General features: G+C 30.1%; 2 protein-coding genes and 1 long non-coding RNA gene across 3 annotated transcripts; all 3 read right to left on the minus strand.

Moving 5' to 3' along the window:
• Positions 1 to 363: 363 nt before the first annotated feature.
• Positions 364 to 1,869, minus strand: LOC111241224. Its single transcript, XR_002667059.1, has 3 exons — positions 1,004 to 1,869; positions 518 to 701; positions 364 to 399 (listed from the first exon to the last, which is right to left on the minus strand). It is a non-coding gene; the product is annotated as an uncharacterized LOC111241224 (long non-coding RNA).
• A 415-nt stretch (positions 1,870 to 2,284) lies between these two features.
• On the minus strand, positions 2,285 to 5,752 carry LOC106755139 (trans-resveratrol di-O-methyltransferase-like). The gene is made up of 2 exons (XM_014637235.2): positions 4,950 to 5,752; positions 2,285 to 2,714 (listed from the first exon to the last, which is right to left on the minus strand). Exons 1-2 carry the CDS (start codon positions 5,718 to 5,720, stop codon positions 2,421 to 2,423), a joined length of 1,065 nt encoding a protein of 354 aa, XP_014492721.1. The 5' UTR covers positions 5,721 to 5,752; the 3' UTR covers positions 2,285 to 2,420.
• Positions 5,753 to 13,353: 7,601 nt separating this feature from the next.
• Positions 13,354 to 14,448, minus strand: LOC106755135 (thaumatin-like protein 1b). Its single transcript, XM_014637233.2, has 2 exons — positions 14,258 to 14,448; positions 13,354 to 14,061 (listed from the first exon to the last, which is right to left on the minus strand). Exons 1-2 carry the CDS (start codon positions 14,352 to 14,354, stop codon positions 13,385 to 13,387), a joined length of 774 nt encoding a protein of 257 aa, XP_014492719.2. The 5' UTR covers positions 14,355 to 14,448; the 3' UTR covers positions 13,354 to 13,384.
• Positions 14,449 to 21,728: the final 7,280 nt, after the last annotated feature.

Below are 21,728 nucleotides of genomic sequence, written 5' to 3' on the forward strand. Positions count from 1 at the left end.
TCAACTGCCACTAACCTATTGCAGGAGACATTGGCCTTGGCTCCTATTGTAATCGAGTTGTCTCAAAGCTAATGCATCACAAGGTTCCCTTCGAGATTCTACAATTGCAGCTGAAGCCAGGCCCATCTCATCTTTCAACCTGAAAAAATGGTGTGGGAAAGAATGAGAATCCACTATTTGTAAAGCATTCAATTCTTGATTTTCTCCTTCATAGAACAAAATTGAGAAGGCTCTGTGCCTGTCATTTGCAAATACAAATACCATCACCCTCCAAGAAAGATTGAGAAACAACAAAAATAAATATTAAACAAAAAAAGTTATCTATAGCTATCTACGCTTTGTTGAAGCAAGATAAGGCCTTTACCACGCTTTGTCCTTGCAACTCACCCTCGGCAGCCTCTGTTCATTTTTTCACACACAAACGCATGCCATTAGTATACATCAGGATCCGTAGAGCGTAGAATGAATAATTAGCAAAGAAAGAAAGTAGTTGAATCTATAGAGATGGTCATCATACCTGAGCATAAGTAAAACATTGAAATTACAAGAATGATAAGTGCAAGTGCCATGACTATAATGGTGTGAAAGTTAATATGAATGTGATGAAGCTGGTACTGAATACTCAACCTTTTGTCCTTTTATGAGATCAAGGCACAAGTTCAACAAACGTGAGAACTTATAGTAGGCCACCACACAGATATCTAATAATGGAAAAGAAGAAAGTGTGAATAAGTGGTTTGGTTAACAAAATAGGAAAAACTTTTTTTAAGAACACTTTTTTAATAACTTTTTGACAACGCATACGTGGTAGTTTGTGATTGGTCTGTTTTAAATATTTTTTAAACATAAATTCAAATAGATCAATAAAATATTCATACGTGTCCTGTTGTCAAAAAAATTATAAAAAATATTGTCAAAATATCACTGTCCTAACAAATAACATCAGTTTATTCGGTAGTAGGTTGTGACAAATTGACTCTCAGACCAAATAGAGTTTGCAAACCATCTAACTTTTGAAGCTTTTTGAACACATTTGCCATAACATCGGGAAGTTTCCAAAATATTGTAAGAATGGAGATGCGGGGTATCGATCCCCCACAACCTCAGGACGCCAGCGGCGGAGGATCAGCACACTCCCTTGTAAGAAATAAACCCCAACATGGTGGCGGAGGAGGAAAGCGTGATCAGTGAAGGGGAGGAGAAGAAAAAGAAGAAGATGAAAAAGAAAGAAAAGGAAGTAAGGACTTTTCACTCTATACCTGCTGCGGCTGCTACAACGAAGGCACAGTTCCAGTCATAGTTTCAGTCAAAACTCTTTTAACTTCAATTCAACCTTGTTTCTATAACGGTTCCTAAGTATACCACCTCCGTCAATGTGGCTAGTGTATCTTTAAGAGAATGTATTTTAGTTTTACTCACTTGGAACTATATTTCATGTTACTACACACAAAACAAACATGACATTATTATTACGATACTACATACTACATTTATAATTAACAATATTAGTGTAGTTACAAACTAAAGTGTTTGGGGTAATCGTCATGCGACGTTTAGACTAGACAATGAAGGTTTATGATACTTTCGATATAATACAAATCTCTGATATCGTTACAGGAACTGCATCATCAATGTATAAGATACTATAAATCAAAGGAGTATTAATCAATGTATTCAATTTCAAATAGAAAACTAATGATCCCTTAATGAAATAATGTAACACTTAAAAACAAAAAGTAATAATTGTCGGATATGGGACATCCTCGAACTCAATACATTTTTCATTCAATAAATCAAATATCTCTAAATAATAAAATTAAACAAATATCTCTAAATCATACATAATTTATAAATAACAAATAATAATCAAATTCAAAAGTAAAATGAAATAAGTCAACTTAGATGGGATGAAGAATAGCATTAAGAGAATAGGGTGACAAATGATGTGAGTGTACTATGTGTCAATGCTGAGAATACGACAAATGGTTAACTATTGAGTGATCGATGTTTCATGAACAACAATTAATCTATGAACCCTAGTTGAAAAGATTATTTCTATTATTGTCAACACGTTCTTATTTTACTTTAGTTTGATAAACGTTGTTACTACTTTAATTTTCATTTTAATTACATATTAATAAAAAAAAAATTATTAAGATAATAATTTTTTATACTAAAATTATTAAGTTTGAACTCATTTAATACAAGGCTAAATAACATATTATTTCAAAGTTTTAGATGACAAATAATATTAATTTCTTTTATGTATATGACATGTTATGTGTAGAAAATGCATTTTGAAAGTTCCATCAACTGATAACAGAAAATTAAACTGAAACAGAAAGAAAACATAGAGAAATTTATGATAGACGATATAAATAGTATTTCTTCTCATGAACTCGTTTTGAAGCAGTAACACACTAGGGATAAACCTCAATAATAGACACTAATCCCGGAGTGGGAGTAATCTTGTAGTTACTGAAACCAGCAGAGAAAATGAGGTTGGCCCACTCTTTCTCGTATCTTTCTTTTCCGGCGAACAACATCATCATTTGCATATCAAAGAAAAACTGCAGCTCAGTTAATTCATGGTCTTCCTTCTTATTCTCCATCACAATGTCTATGATAAGAACCCTTCCTTCGCTAGTTATTGCCTCCTTGCAATTTTTTAGTATTTTCACACATTCCTTGTCCTTCCAGTCATGCAATACCCACTATTTGATTGTCAAAGTAAAAGGGATAAGAATCACAAAATTAAAAACAGAAAATAAAAAAGCCTTGTCTATATGGTTCATATTCCTGTTTTTTTTCTACATTATTTTGGTAAATTTCTTTTATTTTCATTCTCTCTGTCTTCCATTTTAAATTTACGTTCTCTTTCAATATTTCATTTTGATTTTTTTTCTCTCTCTTCCATTTTCATTTTTCTTCTCTTCCTTCTCTCTCGCCGGACCACCATCTTTTCTGACGACACCTTTCCCTTTTGTTCCACCATCGTCGACATGAAGACGTTGTCGTCCTTCGTTGCAGTGGTGTGTTTATCCGATTCAACGTTTACCACTGAACAACTATCCATTCTCCCTTTGTTGGATTGTGGGTTGCGAAATGGAAACCTTCTGACTTTGGTGATGGGAGCAAGTATGTTTGCTATTCTTTTTCTTATTTACCCTTTCTCCTTCCTTCCGCGTTTTTCCTTTTCCCTTTTCGTTTTTCTCTTTCATTAATTATTTTTTGGATTTTTATGACATGCCAAGTTTATTTTTAATGCAGTTTTCTACGTGAATGAAAGATTCATTCCAGAGTAGGGGACATTCATAGAAAAAACATCGTTTAATTGGTTTTTAGAGTTGTATGAGAATGTTAAGATATATCAAAGACCTTGTTGAAGATACTATTAATAAAACCAAAATTGAAGGATACATCTAAACTGAATATGAACCTAAGACTTGTAAAATGTCTCGAAAAATAAATAAAATCTATGACTTGAGATTGAAAATTAAAGATAACCAAAATTGAGTGGGACAAAATGTTTTGTCTAAGTCATGCCAATTGATGCACAATTAAGTGGGGCAAAAAAATTTTTGATACAGTAGACACCACCAATAATAGGAAACTTGAGTCATCCATGTCAAAAAAAATGAAAAAAAAAAAAGCATCCAAAGGACACAATCTGCATTTTTTTTGTGTCTTTTGGATGCTTTTTTTCAATTTATTTTTTTTTGTATGGATAACCCAAGTTCCTCATTGGTAGTGTCTAATGCATAAAAAAAAAAAATTCACTTAATTGTGGAGGAAAAGTTCATGTAGATATTTAAACCAAGACAGGTGAAGTCTATAACCATTAATTTTGTCTATTTACAAAGTCCTTGTAATGGATTATCAAGAATTGATAGCTAGTTTGTACAAAAAGTAATTTATGACTCCATAGCTGAGAAAACTTGAGACCCTAGGGTCATTTTTTGTGTCTCCATAGGTGATTTTTTTTTTCATTCTTTTGCATGAATGACAACATCATTGATGGTGTCTAATGTATAACCCTCAAATACATGGTTTTACCAACCTTAGCACTACAAAAAAACCCCTTTTCTCATCGAACAAAGCCCAAACATTCGAGAAAGGAGACAAGTTAATGCGACAAAGGTGGACCAACGTTGGAGGAGGTGACTTTTTTTGTAGCAATTGATGAGAAAGGAAGGAGAAATGACGAAAGGGAAAGAAGGGGAAAAGGGCACCATAGAAACGAAAACAGAAAGAGAGGAAGAATGGGGAAAATGGTGACAGATAAGAGCGAGAGCGAGACACCAACGAGAGAGACTTGCGATAAAGAGATAGTTTTCAAGTTTTGAGAGGAAGAAGATGAATCCCTCGTAAACCACGAAAAAAAAATTTCTTCCCAAAACACCTTCCACGTAAGATTTCATTTCTTAAAATATTATTTAAAACAAACCAATTAAAAGTCACCCACCTGTCATGGTAAAATATGGGTAAAAATGAATTGTTAAAAAAACATTTTCTTTATTCTTAAGTGTTAACCAAAGGTAATATATGAAAGAGAAAACAAAGCTTTGCTATTGTTGTGAAAAGTCAAGTCTAGAGAAGAAGGTATAGCCCTGTATATAAGCTAGGGTCAGCAGAAAACTACAATTGAACCTATAACAGAAACACTAAAACTGATATATGCTTAACACTAAGCCCTAGTAATAATATGCTTTTAATCTTTATAAATATAGTTAAATTTGATTGGAATCTTCCAACTTTTTTAAAATGTTGCCCTACAAAATTTAAAAGTTTCAAAAATATCTTTAATATCAAAACTGCACCCATAAAAGGGGTTGTTGACATATTAAGTAACAACAAACATTTTATGATAATAGATATATAGAGAAAGGGGAGAGAAGGAGATAGAGAGATGGTGGGGGTAGAGAGAGGGAGAGAGAGTATATATTTACCTTCAACATAATGGAATCGGCCTGAGGAATTGCTTCTAACATGTCTCCTCCGACATATTTTATGTTCTGAGATTCTTCCAAGCCTGCAACAACATGTGGCAGATCAAATACAATGCACTTTACCTGTGGGAAGGACTCAACAATGACCTTAACCATAGTCCCTGTTCCTCCTCCAACATCAACCAATGATTCTATTCCCTCGAACAATCTCTTATACTTCTCAATCACCACAGTGGAAACCAATCGACTGTCTATAGCCATGAGTTCATTGAAAAGGTTATTGAAATTAGGCTCACGTGCAGCAAAATCCCAAAATCCCATACCATTTTCACTGTGAAACGGTGAAGGGGTTTCATTTGTGAACCAGGTAGAGAATTGAAAATATGGATTGATCATAACTGGATTAAATATTATTTGCGTCACAGATTTCATACTAAAGGGATGGTCCTTTAGGAGTAACATAGATGCATCAGTTAGTAGATACATAACTTCAGGCTGATTTGGGGTGGCATGGTGTTCAGAGAAGAAACCAGAATGAGTCAAAATTTTCATCAAGCGGGTGATAAAGGAAGTCTTGGAAGGATGGAGTGGTAATGAAGCAATGAGTTGTGAGATCGGCATAGGTTGACCATAGTTGTGTATGATATCTGGTATGCTCAACTCAATAGCACACTTAAGAGAAAAAGAGTATATGAATTTCAAGATATAATTCCTAACATGGGTTTGAGCTCGAAGCAATTTTGAAGCATGCTCTTCACCCTCGCTTTCCATATATAATTAGGCAAGTTTGTGTGGTATTAAATCTTGTATTAGCTCGGTCTATTTATAAGCATCATAAGCTTTGTTCCTTGTGCCACCAAGGGCTCAAATAAATTATCTCCATTTCTATACCAAACTTTCTTTTGAAACATGTCATTTGTGAATTATAGATATTTATATTTTTACCATAGGAATATTTGTGCTACATAAATATATCTAGATACTTGAATAAAAATTATATTTTCATAACTACTTTTGGTTTAAATAATAATAATAATAATAATAATAATAATAATAATGATGATGATGATGATGATGACGACGACGACGACGATAAAGATGAATATTGATAGAATCATCATTATTTAAACTACCGAATGTGATTTACATTCATTATAATTGAGACAAGGGAAAGCTAATGATGGATGGTTATAAAATACTTGGAACACATAAATACGAAAGAAATCTTATCAAGAGGGTGACAATGATGTCTCACTTTGACGACAATGGATATGAATATTAATAATACATAATTGTAAATTGGGTGTAGGAGACGTGTATATATATATATATATCATGTTTTTTCATTTCCGTACCTATTTTCGTTTTAAATGACTTACGCAAATACAAATTTGGCAAGTTTGGCACATGATGTGTTAAACTGTGACATTAAGAGTTAAACTTACGCAATACAAAACGTGTTAAAGTGAGCTAGATTAATTTTGTTGAATTTGTCCCATTGGTTTGCTTTTAACGAAACCTAGATAATAGATACAATCAAGCTTAAAATCTAATAAGCAAACCTAGTAGTTAGAACTTAGATATCATGAATAGAAATTGGATAATATAGAGATAATACTAACGGCAATATTGAATTTGTGAAAATTTTTAAATTTAATTTAAGCTTGATTTAAACAAAAAATTTGTTAAAAAATATTTTATATAGAGATCTCACTCAATGATATCCAAAGCTTGTTATCATCTATTTAATGCATGTCAATCGATTATCTGAAGAGGTAATCAATTTTGTATTTAATGAATGCGCATGTTTAAAAACGTGTTTGAAAATTTTCATAATTACTCGTGATAATCGATTATGTCAAGTCATAATTGATTACTGATAATTGATTATCATTAGTTGGGAATCGATTATTCTAAGTCAAAATAAGGTTTTCTGATTCCAAAATGAATTTTAAAGCAAACTAAAAGCAGACAATACATGGAGTCAACTTCCTATACATAAGACTACGAAAATAGAAATGCTTTAACATAAGACAAGTCTTCATGAAGGTCATCTTGCAACATGAGCACTTGAGACTCTACTTTGAGACATCATCAAAACTTCTAAGCTTCATCTTTATGCGAACAATCTCCCATTTTTTGATGATGATAAAAAAACTCTTTTATTTAAAGCCTTTTGTTACATGTACTAATATGTAAAGCATACACAACTTAAAGAAAAGAGGTTAGTAGACAAAGAGATAAATAAATTAAGTTCTCTTTAGTATAAATAAATAAAGTTCTCTTTAAATTTATCTTTAAATATATTTCTCCCCCTTTATTATTATTATTATTAAAAAGAATTAAGTATGATAAAATAATTTCTCCCCCTAGAAATAAGAAATCCTCTTCAATATAAGGCAATAATTAAAATAAAACAACATAAATGATAAGGCAATTTTACATTAATATAAAAATATTAAACATTATACTGGAAAAGAATAAGATGCAAACGGGAGGCATGAAGGAAATCTAGAACTAATCACTGTCACCATCTTCTAAAGGTTGTACTAAGTCTTCTAATGCATGAACCCTATCATCTAGACTCTTAAGAAAAGAGTATACTTCTTTATGCCTAGAGGCTTGAAGAAGAGACATGTTGGATAATTGCCTAGACAAACTCTCTGAGTAAGAAGAACTTGTTGGGGTTACTACAAACAGTCCTGCTTCATCCTGGATATCATTCATTTGTTGGTCTTCATCTTTACCCTCTAGGTTCTTCACATGATGTAGGTATTTCCTTACAAGATGAAACCCATTTGATGGACGGAAGAGCTCCCTATCTGACTCCCTGGGTGAGTTCTCTGAAATGCCTCATTTGACACATCTACTACCTTGTACTCGCAGGTCCTGGATACCAAGAGAGCTTATGTAAGAGGGTAATGAGTGAAACTTCTTTATAGTGCCACATATAAGGCTGGGTTAATGAATCATGATCTCATTGATGATCCCATAAATGATCATCATATCCGCCTCTGAGCACTAGGCATGATTTGAAGCATGAGGACAACACAACCACACAATCAAGAAGTGAATATGCCTCTCATCTCTCTTGAGACCACCCATAAGCATTGTTTCCTGATAATTTGAACCTCGTGATTCTTCAAAAAGGAACGGAAGGCCAAGATCTTGTTGATGCCTTCTAATTCCTGAGTCAGCATATCAACATCTTCATTCGCCTGAATTTGAGCCACTGTTGTCCATATATCATTGTCCAGAACAATATCTACTCCCTTGACTCTAGTGGAGTAGACCCCATCGCGTACCTTCAAGTTAAAGTAAAACACTCTAACCAAATCCGGTTAGAACTTACCTTGCAACTCTAGTAGGGACAGAATGCCTTGGTGGAAGATGAATGGCGAAAACTGAAACCCATAAATGTGAAACTAGTTGAGATTAACATACTTAAGGGATATCGACTTTCTTTCCTTCTAAAACAAGGTGATGTCACGGTGTTTTTCTTCGTCTAAGATCCACCCGCTAATAGTATTACCACGGCGTCTCGAATTTATGGATGAGGATGGACAAGAGCCTCCTTCTTGTTGGCAACTTTATTCTATTAGCTATATGGAGAAGGGGTGGGAACTTAAATGAACAAGAATGAGCAAGATTTCACAAAGATTGATCAAATAAGCATACAAGACTCAATGCATGACCAAATAATCAATTATGACCCCTATATATAGAAAATGGACGTTGGATGCAACATAAATACATAAAATTGGCCATTTATAGCCATTATGACGGCTAGTTATTTTAGTTTTAACAATCAAAACTCATGTGATAACCGATTATTTCGAGTGATAATCGATTATCGCTTCAAAAACCAAAAACATGGAACACGAGATAATTGATTACTGCTTCCTATTAATCAATTATTGTCGAACCTATGATAGCTCTAATGAGAGGGATAATTGATTATCAGTAGGGGATAATCAATTCTTGCACGGTGATTTTCGAAAACATGAAAAATGCAAAAAAAACAAGACCCTCAAGCAATTTCTAGGATCCCTAAGTCCCTCTTATCCTCATAGAACCTATCTTTGGGCAATGCTTTGGTGAAAATATCAACTAATTGGTGCTTGGTATCTACATATTTTGTCTCATAATCCCTCTTTTGGATACGGTCTCTAAGAAAGTGGTGCTTAATCTCTATGTGTTTGGTGAAAATACCACTTGTTTTCTCTGATTTAGACAAGTTCAGTATTTTATTAAATGTTGAATGTAGGAAAAAATTGAAGCATATGAATCCAAAACATCGTCTCAATAAAAAAAAAATATCCATTTCAGATTCACTGGCTCATGCTTTAGGAATCCAAGAGCATTGTGGATGTGTTCGCAGTCTAGGTTTGGGTCCTTGCCCATCTAAAGTCTTTGGAGTCAAAGCTCGTTCTCATATTGGATCATCTTCAGTTGCCCCTTCTAATGATGAATTACAAACTCAGGTTAATGAATATTTTATCAATTACTTGATTTGTTTCTTTTATGATTAACTTATTAGGTATCATTTTTATTTTTAAATAATTTCATCTGTTACAAGTATCTTCATTGACATCACAAGTCAATGAAATGAAAGAAATGATAGCATTTATGTTGTAAAATTATCAAGGTCAATTGCCTTCAAAGTTTGTCGCATTTCAACCATCGGTATTAATTACTAAATTTATTTGTATGATTTTTTTAAAATATATAACCAACTAACTATTATGTTATATTGTAGGTATCTGGTCAAGGAAGCGTTCCAAACAATGAATATAATGAAGATGAAGAAAATTAGACATGTATGAACAATTAGTTATGTCTGGATTGATATGGTATGAAGTTTTGAGGATGCAAATATCACTTGCCTTCCTTTTAGTTGTGTATGTATTGATATGCTAGTATCTTTGAGTGCTTTCCTAAAGCTGCCAAACAAGGAAGGGATCATCCTCATGAGTTACTAAGTTAGTCTCCATGTATATTTCATCTTTTGAATCACTTTCCTTGTTAGTCTCTCTTAAATATAGTTTTGGTTTTATTATGGTTGTTTCTAAATATTAATATGGTTGTTTTGGATGAATGTTTCATTTGTTTTGGATTTAATGGTGTTGTCTTGTTTATTGCCATGTTGACCAAAAATGGTATTTGTAATAAGCTTGGTGTAGAGGTAAGAAATTATGTTTGAATTCTATTGATTTTTGCATATGTTCTGATGCTTTCATGGAATTTGGGAGATGTTCTATAGTTTAATTGTTTTGCTGTCATGAGGGTAAATGAAACTTGAGCTTTCTGTGAATGGTATAACATTTTTCTATATGTAAGTTTTTCACAAACCACAATTTCTCTTGTAAGACACTGATTATCATGGTTTATGGGGATAATAGTTATGCTCTTTCTGACTCAAAAACTTCATACAAAAGATCGAGAAAGATGGTAAAAGATAAAAAGGGGTGAACAACAAATTATGCAATTGACACAGGAACACTATTTGGTAAACATGCTTTGGTGAGTGGCCCACCTAGTTGAAGTAAAGGTCAAGATCAAAAGGCATGTAGGGTCAAAATGCATGGTGTTTTGTGTAACACGATAATGTAAATAATGATGTATATAAATGAAAACACTGATCGATTGGGTAGAGGCTATAGGGCGCACCAAATGTTATGCTATCCTAATCAAATCATCATTTTCATGGCCTGTCATTGGTAGATTTTTCCTTAACTGTGTATTTCAGTGAGTTTCTTCATTTCAATCATATGAACCTATTTAATCAAAATTAATGATTAATGACATTGAATATAAATGAGTAAAAGTTGAACAATATAATTAAGAAACAAGACCTATAAATTTATTGTCAGAGATTTTGGATTAGAGGTAATGTCAATCCTTTATCTATGTTGGATTAGGGGTAATGTAATTAGGTGCTTGTTTTCTATATGTACTAATATTCAGGTAACATGTAATGACTTATTTTCTAAATTAACACAATCCAAATCATTATCGGAAGGAAGAGGTCAAAGAAGGAAAAGGGTACATATATATTAGTTGAATAAAAATAAAAATTTGAGCTATCATTACATTTTCGGCGGTTCTGGACGAAACCCCTAGAAATAGGGGCGGTTTTCGAAAAACCCCAGTAATTTTCGGCGGTTTTCAGAAAAACCCTGTTATTTCCGACGGTATTCAGGAAACCCTTGTTATTTCCGGCAGTTTTCAGAAACCCCTGCTATTTCTGGTGGTTTCGTAGAAAACCGCCGGTAATGTTTTCCGGCACTGCGTTTACCCACGCTTTTTGGAACCGCAGGAAACGAATTTTTCAAGAGTTAAAACCATCAGAAACACTAAAAATAACTCCTAAAAAAATTATATATTTTTGTAGTGTATGACATGATACGAAGAATATTTTTATTTAGTAACCCTTTGAAAACTCATCAAACAGTTGCGAAAATTTTTGAAAAATACTATTTATCTCTTTTTAATGTTTTTCTACGTGAATATGTGATGATTATGATCATGTTAAGTTTATGAATATGTGATGATTATGGTCATGTTAAGTTTATGAATATGTGATGATTATGATCATGTTATATAACTTAAATTGATTGCTCAATTATAGAAATATCTATATTATGGTTAGTTGAAACTTATAATATTATCTTACTCTTTTGGTTTTGGTTTGTGGTGATTTGTTTTTCTTTTCTTTTACAATAATTGTTATTATTTTGGCGTGAGAGAGGATGATGCAGGTTTGGATAGAGGAAATCAATAGATGTAACATAGTCTCTAAGAACACTTGGATCGTGTTTCATTTGTTGTTTTGGGATGAATATACTGAATATAAATTAATAATGTTATAGTCTTTTTGAAAAACTAAAAAACTATGAAATGTATATAAATTGTAAATACTCTATCACTATTGCAAATTTTATGTTAGTTAATTAATTAATTCATTTAAATTTTTTTTATAAAAATAATTTTAATTATAGAAAAACATATATCCCAAATTTGATTTCTATTATAGTATTAGATTTTTTTCACCATTAATTCTTGATATTTTATTACTCTTTTAATTTGTGTGTTAATTAATTCATTCATTTAAATTTTATTAATGAAAATAATTTTAATTATAGAAAAACATTTATTTCAAAACTTCTTTTTCTTTATAGTATAATATTTTTTTTTTCACCATTAATTGTTGATATTTTATAACTCTTTTTTATTTTTATGTTAATTGATCCATTCATTCATTTAAATTTTATTGATAAAACTAATTTTAATTGTAAGGAAACATTTATCTCAAATTTCTTTACTTTGATAAAATATTTCCCTCACCGTTAATTATAGATCTTTTAATACTCTTTTAATTTTTCTGTTAGTTAGTTAACTAATTCCTTTAAATTTTATTTTTAAAACTAATTTTAATTGTTAAGAAACATTTATCTCAAATTTATTTTCTTTTATAGTATAAGATTTTTTTCCCATTTAATTATTGATAATTTTTTACTTTTTTAATTTTTTAGTTAATTAATTAATTAATTAATTTAAATTTATTGATAAAAAAAGTTTAGTTACAGGAAAAAAATTATCCCAAACTTCCTTTTTATAGTATAATAATTTGTCACCATTAATTATTGATATATAGATATGAAATGTATATAAGAATAGACAAAGTGATCACTTTGTCCTTAAATTAATAGAGCTAAAAAATTATCATTTTAGTTAACAATCCAAAGTATAATAGTGCACCAATTGTATAAGATTATTTTTTTTATCAGTAAAAATAAAGTAAATTAATAAGATAATTGGGTTATCTTAATCCATATAACAACATAAATAAAAGAAAAGAAAAAAAATATATTACAAGTTTATGGTATAGCCTTCTCTTCCTTACTAAATCTCATGTGTATAATATAATAAAGATTATGATATTTTCACAACATTTTTTAATTTTTTAATACTAAATACATGTCATATTTTTTTATCTGTTTGAATTTATATTTAAAAAAATATTTAAAACAGATTAATCATAAACTACATCAAAAAAATTGTCATTCTTAAAAATATTTTTTCATATAACAAATGAAAAAGTGATACATATAAAGGTAATTTCAGACTCTACGAAAAGAAATTGACACGAAAAAACGAGTTGAATTCATAGTCTCAACCCATAAAGAAGTTTCTACGCAGAAATAAATGGAAAAAGATAACATGATGAAACAATAATTACTCATTCTAAAAATAAGCTAAAATCACGTTATAGCAAACAAAATGATTAGTTATCACAGTGCACCAACTATATAAGAGTTAAACTTTATTGGATCATAATTTATCAGTACAATCACCAAAAAACATGATTTCTTATTCATCTTCATCACATATATCTGTGCGTAAGTCTGTCTCTCCTATACTGTGTGAGCACTTCAAGGGCAAAATGTGATCACATAGTCAGGATTGTTGGAGCAAGTGAAAGTGCTGTTCTTGTCATCGTAAGCATAGGAATAAGCATCAGGACACTGTTGCTCGAAGAATTGAGAGTAGTTCGTTGGTGGACATGTCTCAGGCTTGTTGTTTGCTCCTGTGCAACAATACTTATCCTCTTTGAAAGCCAAACAAGCACTCTTGCAACCGATCACGTTGCCATCAGACCCTTTCATTTGAAGCTCTTGAGGGCACGCAGCGTTGATGTTCTTCGGGCAACTCGAGGTTCTGCAATCGCCACTGCCACCTTGTGGGGTTACGGACATCGGAACGTTGAACCCGTCCACGTTGCTCACGTCGTAGAAATCTTGTCCTCCGTTCGGTGGAACCGTCATTTCTACCAAAGTTGCCGGTGGGATTGCACCTGCGCCGTTGCACGCGACTTCACCGGAGGCGCAATCTGCTGTGGCGCAACTGAACCTTCCGTTGTTGTTGGAGCATCCGGTTCGGGCCCAGAACCGACCCGACCATGGAGATGGAAGGTCCAAAGAGAATGATGTTCCTTGGCCCAATTGGAAACCGGTTGATGATAACTGGGGCTTTTGGTCTCCGGTTAGGGTTCCTGGCCATACTGTGTATGTGCACTTGTTTGTGAAAGTAACCTTTGCTCCTTCAGACACTGCATATATAACAAACCCAGTTTATGAGCTGCTAGGAACAGAAAGAAAGAAAGAGAGAAACATTTACACGCTATTACGTATCAAATAAATGTAAAAGTATATCATGATAACGATATTCTGTATGATGTAAAAGTATATCATGATAGTGTTACTGAAATCAAACAGGTAAAGACATTGAAAAAATTAGATATATACCGTAGAAGAAGAACGCAAAGCAAAGGAAGAGAGCGACACTGGTGGTTGTCATTGTTGGATACTTTTGGTTTTTCAGGTGAAATTGTGAGTTTTTCATGTTGAGCACTTTGGTAGAAATAGACTACGAAGCTTAAATCTTCAACGATTGAATTTGGTACGTGGAACAATTCTATGTCATAACGATACAAATAAACATAAATAGGAGTTAAAGCTGTGATATTCCTTACCACAGAAAAAAAGGTCTCCTCATACTGTTTTATAACCCAGTTTGGACTCATGTACAAACATTGATTACGTATAACACTTAGATTCATGGAGTGACATACGGTTTATATTCATTTAACACATGTTATAAAAGATAAGATGATTAATGGAATAAATTTTTATATTTTTAGAAAAAGAAAGATAATAAAGGATAAGGAAGAGTAATGTCAAATGTAAAAAAATGTATCGTCAAAATATCATTTCTTTTATTAAAATAAATTATTTTGTAATATTTTTTAATTAAACTTTATTAAAAACAACAAAGTCTTGTATCTTATTATCTATTTCTTATAAGTTTTTTACTTTTAATAAGTTTTAAGAAATAAAAATATATTAAAAAAACATCCATTACTTGCTCTCGTTAATTTATTGCTTGACATGAAGAGATATCTTGATATTGGCATTCATTATGAGTTACGACGTGTTAATTAAGTTCAAAATTAAATTATTTATAACAATATAGAAAAAAATTTCTAAGTTAATATGTAATTACATCATTATTTTATTTCTAGTAACATTTTGAAGTTATAGTATAAAATTTATATATAAAAATAAACAAATGATACATTATATTTTAAAAAATAAATGAAAAAAGAAAAATAATTACATTTCAAGAAAAGAGTAGATTAGAATCCAACTAATCTTTTTCAAAATACAAAAATATGGAGCTAATACGTTCCCCACCAAACAGGGAAGTTATGGCCGGGTCAAGGTCAAGGTTACATTAAGAGAATTGGGTAAAACTAAGTTAAAGTCACACTAACATGTTTTTAATATATTTCTATTTCTTTTTTTGATGTAATAATTTTGAACAAGTCTTTAGTAATTTGTACAAATATCTAGAACAAGGTATTTAAATTTCGAAGTATTTTAATCTAGATGCATTAAATATTTTGAAGATTGATAAACATTATATCGTATTGTGTGTTCAAAACATTTTATCATTTGTCATTTTATGAATAAATGCATAGTCTGGTACGCATACAACATATACGATCATTAGATTTATAAAACATTAGACTCTTTATCAAAAGTTGTTTGAGATATGTAACATTTAACGATCTTTTATTAAACGGTACATTTCATAAGATGCTTGCTTGAATTAACACTATTTTAAATAAAACATATTTTAAACTTCAGTGTATATTGAGATAGACACTTCTATTCATAAAATACTAGCTTGTAAGATGCTCTTCGTTTAGGTGTTTAGATATTGTTTATAAAACATTTAGATATAAGCTAGGAGACTAGGAATGGTAATAATACTTGTAAACTATAAGTGGTAAGAATACTTAGTAAGATTCTAGAGAGACAAAACTGATGTAATTTGAAAAAATTAGTAAAATTCTTTAAAAATTCTTAAGGAATAACTGCATGTAACTCAAATTTGAGTGACTTGGTATAAAAATTGTGCCTTAATCTTGTCTTTTCTTAAAAGCTTTTATTAAGATATGTATGACATCATCTCAAGAAGAAGAACGCAAAGAAAAGGAAGAGAGCGACACTGGTGGTTGTCATTCTTGGATACTTTTGGTTTTTCAGGTGCAATTGTGAGTTTTGCATGTTGGGAACCTTCGTACAAATAGACTACGAAGTTTGAATCTTCAACAATTGAATTTGGTACGTGGAAGAATTCTATGCCATAACAACATAAATAAACATAAATAGGAGTTAAGTGAAGGCAATTGTCATATTGTTTACCACAAAAAAGGTCTCCTCATACTGTTTCATAACCCAATTGTACTATGTCTAAACATTGGTACGTATACGTATAACACTGATTCGGTTTACATTCATTTAACACTTATTATAAAGATAAGATAATGATAAAAAATTAAATTTTTATATTCTTAGATAATAAAAAGATAAGGAAAAGTAATGTCGAATGTAAAAAATTTGTCAATCAAAATATCATTTCTCTTATAAAAATAAATTATTTTGTAATATTTTTTTAATTAAATTTTATTAAAAATAACAAAGTCTTATATCTTATTATCTATTTCTTATAAGTTTAATACTTTTAAGAAGTTTAAAGAAATAAAAATACATTAAAAAGTAATTTCCATTACTTGCTCTCATTAATTTATTGCCTGAAATGTAGAGATATCTTGATATTGACATTCATTATGAGTTACCACGTGTTAGGTTCAAAATTAAATTAGGATAATGATATTTAGACAACATTTTTTTTACGACATTTTTTTGACAACATTTAAACATTGATTACGTGTCAATATGTGATTGGTCAAAAATTACTCCACAATAGTGTTTATGATTATTATTATTGATTGTGAAGTAATTTTTGACCAATCACATATTGACACGTAATCAATGTTCAAATGTTGTAAAAAAAAAATGTTGTCTAAATATCATTATCCATTAAATTATAACAACTTAAAAGGAAAGGATAATGATATTTGAACAACATTTTTTTTTACAACATTTAAACATCGTCTACATGTCATTTTGTGATTGGTCTTTGATTGTGGAGTAATTTATAATTATTATTATTAATTGTGAAGTAATTTTGGACCAATCACAGAATGACACGTAGACGATTTTTAAATGTTGTCATGGACTAATCACATAATGACACGTAGACGATGTTTAAATGTTGTCAAAAAAGTATTGTTCAAATATCATTTTCCAAAAGAAAATTTCTAAGTCAATATGTAATTTACATCATTATTTATTTCTAATAACACTTTAAAGTTATAGTATAAAATTTATATATAAAAATTAACAAATGATACATTAAATTTTAAAAAATAAATGAAAACAGAAAAATAATTACATTACAAGAAAAACAGGGATTAGCATCTAATTAAACCCTTTCAAATGGCAAATATGGAGCTAATACGTTCCCTTCCAAACAGGGAAGTTATTGCAATTTGTTCTGTGAGAACCGATTCAGTTAGTCATGGTTAGACCCACGTTGATATTAATTGCTAGTTTTAGTATTTTTAAACCTTGGCTAATACTTCATTTTTTAAAAAGAAAAAATTTAATGGCTTCGACCCTCTTTTTGTATTTATTTTAAAAGTAATCACATATATAGTGTCGGTTAGATGTTTGCTTTGCATTGAAATCGTTAGTTTTAAAAATCTGATGGTCCTCATTCTGCATAAATTTTTTAAAATTAATAGGATAAGTAGGGTGAGTCTCGTTCTCACTAGTTATTTTTAAAATTATTGAATATAGTAAAAATAATGTATAAATTAATTTCTTTTATTGAATATATATACATATGTTCTTTTATTTATAATAAAAAAATATAAATTAAATTCAAAATACAAATTTGAAAAATTTCACCATATAAGTCTTTTTTTTAAAATTATATTTAAAGAATATGTTGTTTCTTAATGCAAAAGAACATAATTTACCAACAGACTAAATCTCTCGATAATCACTAAACTTGTCAATAAATACTTTCTCAAAAAAAATTATTAATAAATAACAATTGTCGGTAATTACCGTAGACATTCCGTCAATAAATACTGAAGAACATAAGTCGTCGATAATTATGAAAAATAATGATTGTTTATTATTATCAACAATCCTAAGAAAATTGATAACTATCTTTCTATTATAGAAAAACATTTATCCCAAATTTTATTTCTATTACAGCATAATTATTGATATTTTATTATTTTTTTCATTGATATAATATTTTTTCAACATTAATTATTGTTGTTTTATTACTCTTTTAATTTTTATGTTAATTAATTTATTCATTTTAATTTTATTGATAAAACTAATCTTAATTGTGAAAGAAAATTTTATCTCAACTTTTGTTTTGATTTTTTTTCACAATTAGTTTAATTTCTTACTCTTTTAATTTTTTAGTTAATTGATTAATTAATTCATTTAAATTTATTGATAAAAATAAGTTTAATTATACGAAAACATTTATCTTAAATTTCTTTATTTATAATACAATATTTTCTCACCATTAATTATTGATATTTTATTACTTTTTTAATTTTTGTATCAATTAATTAATTCCTTCATTTAAATTTTATTGATAAAAATAATTTTAATTATAGGAAAACATTTATTCTAAATTTTATTTCTATTATAGTATAAGATTCTTTTTCACCATTAGTTATTGATATTTTCTTACTTCTTTAATATTTGTGTTAATTAATTCATTTATTTATTTAATTTTTAGTAAAAATAATTATTTTAGTTATCGAAAAATATTTATCTCAAACTTTTTTCTATTTCTTTTTACCGTTAATTATGATATTTTATTAGTCGTTCAACTTTTTGGGTTAATTAATCCATTCATTCATTTATATTTTATTAATAAAAATAAATTTAATTATAGAAAATTATTTATCTCGAAAGTTCTTTCATTTATAGTATAATATATTTTTTCACCATTAATAATTGATGTTTTATAAGTCTTTTAATTTTTGTGTTAATTAATTAATTAATTCGATTATATTTTACTGATAAAACTAATTTTAATTGTATGGAGACATTTATCCTAAATTTCTTTTCTTGTATGAGATTTTTTTCACAAATAATTATTGATATTTTCTTACTCTTTTATTTTTGGGTTAATTAATTCATTCAATCAATTATATTTTATTAATAAATTTATTTTAATTACAGACAAACATTTATCCTAAATTATTTTTTAATAGTATAATAATTTTTCACCATTAATTATTGATATTTTATTACTTTTTTAATTTTTATACGAATTAGTTAATTCATTCATTTAAATTCAATTGATAAAAATTTAATTATAGGAACTCCTAATTCAAATGTCACACAAGGAAATCCTAATTATAATACTTTGGAGAATGATAGACTCGTCAAATTCAGATGTTAGACAAATAGAAAAGTTATTTATCTAATATCCACTTTGAAGAGTGTGTTAAAAGATTAAGTTTTTCAAATAATTTGTATTGTATACATGTGTAAATACAACCAAGTTTAAGAGTTGGAGTTGTTCTTAAGAGATTGAATGTGTTCATCTCTTGTGTTGCTATTTTGATTTTGAGTGGTGAGAGGAGTGCATTTAGACACTTGTCTCTATATTCTTGTATACTCAATCATAATAGTATATTCCCTTCAACTAAGGTTGTTGAAGGAGGATTGGATGTAGGCTTGTAATAGTCAAACTAGTATATATTGTTTGTTTGTGTGTTGATCTTTCTCTACTTAGTTGATTCATAATTCTTTGTTTATTGATTTCAAGAAGCCAAGAACTTATAAAGATTTGAAAAAGATTATTAAAAAGGGTTAATCCAATTCACCCCACTCCCCTCCCTCTTGGCTTGAGATATAAGGTCTTTCTTTTCTAATAGAATGGTAAGAACATGCAAAACATCTAACAATCATGTTAGAGATACTCATGAAGCATAAGTTGTATGGAATGTTGTTCAAGTGTGAGTTCTAGTTAGACGAAATATAGTTTCAGGGTCATGTGATTTCGGCACAGTGAATTTTTGTGGATTTGACAAAGGTAGATATAGTGTTGGGAACATAAAAAAAAAATGTGTCAGAAGTGTGAAGTTTTATGGGTCTGGTTGGATATTACCAAAGGTTTGTGGAAGGGTTTTCCAAGATTGTGGATCTCTTGACACAACTAACTTGTCAAGATCAACCTTTCTCGTGGACAAATAAATGTGAAGTTTGTTTTGAGCAGATGAAGAAACGGTTAACGAGTGCTCCAGTTCTGGTGATTCCAAATACCACTAAAGTTTTTCAAATGTACCGATGCATCGTATAAGGGCTCAAGTGTGTATTAATGTAACAAAAAAGACTAATGGTGTATGCATCTTCCAATCCATAGTTTTGCCTTTATAAATATATATATATATATATATATATATATATATATATATATATATATATATATATATATATATATATATATGTGACACATTCATGATAACCTACTTTAAAATTCATACTATCATATGTCATCTCTCACTCAAAACCCTTTTTGATCTTTATCAAATAAGGGAAGAACTTCAATATGTTAAACTACTAAAACTGATCAAAACCACCGAATAAGGGGGAGAATATGCTTAGGGGAGAAGACTCTAAGGAGAGAAAATTGCTCAAAAGGACGAATGTGATAAACATTATAAACAAACAAAGTATGCTAAATGATATCAAAATTTTAATACTAATAGGTTACCTAATTCAAGCGAAGTAAGGGGGTTACACGTATGGTTTTTTGATAAAACATTGAATATACTTTGGAGTAGTTCTTCGGTCAGAAGAAATTGAACATGCGGGAGAAAAGGGTGGATGAAGTATTTGAAGGATTGATTTTAAACTGTAGAATCATCGTGGAAATCCAATGTGGTAGCAGATGCCTTGAGTAGGAAACAAGTGTATATGTCAGCATTGATGATGAAAGAGTTGAAGTTGATGGAAAAGCTGCGAGATATGAATTTGTGGATACAGTTACACAAGGATCGTATTTGGTGTAGTCAATTGATGATAACCAATGATTTCTTAGAGAAGATAAAGGTAGAACAATTGGGTAACGCAGGTTTACAGAATATGGTGGACTTGTTGGGTAATGACAGGGTCAAGGATTTTTCTATGGGAAGTGATGGTATTCTTCATTTCAAGAACAAATGATTTTGGAAGACGACCATAAGAGTCATTTTACCATCCATCCAAGTATGACTAGATGTATAAGGAGCTGAAGGAATCTTTCTGGTGGAGTGGAATGAAGAAGGATATGGCAAAGTTCGTATCTTCATGCTTGGTTTGTCAGAAAGCCAAGATTAAGTATAAAAGACCCGAAGAAAAGTTGAAGTAGTTGGATGTCCCTCATGGAAGTGGGTTAGTATCTCGATGGATTTCGTAACACACTTACCAAGGTTGTCTAGCCATGAATTCATTTGGGTGATTATGGATAAACTAACGAAGTATGCTCATTTTTTGTCAATCAATCAGAGGATGTCAATGGAATAGATGGCATGGGGTGTGACGAATATTATTTTAGATCATGATCAAAGGTTTACATCAAGGTTTGCAAGAACCTTTGGTACGCAACTAAGAATAAGTTCAACAAATCATCCTTAGATGGATAGACAATCTGAAAAGAATATTCAACCTTTGGAGGATTTGTTGAGGACGTATGTATTGGATCATTTGGGAGGTTAAAGTGAGATCTTACCATTTATGGAGTTCACATATAATAACAATTATCATTCCAACATGATAAAGC

This window comes from Vigna radiata, unplaced genomic scaffold (assembly GCF_000741045.1).
Source record: "Vigna radiata var. radiata cultivar VC1973A unplaced genomic scaffold, Vradiata_ver6 scaffold_267, whole genome shotgun sequence".
Classification (NCBI taxonomy): Eukaryota; Viridiplantae; Streptophyta; class Magnoliopsida; order Fabales; family Fabaceae; genus Vigna; species Vigna radiata.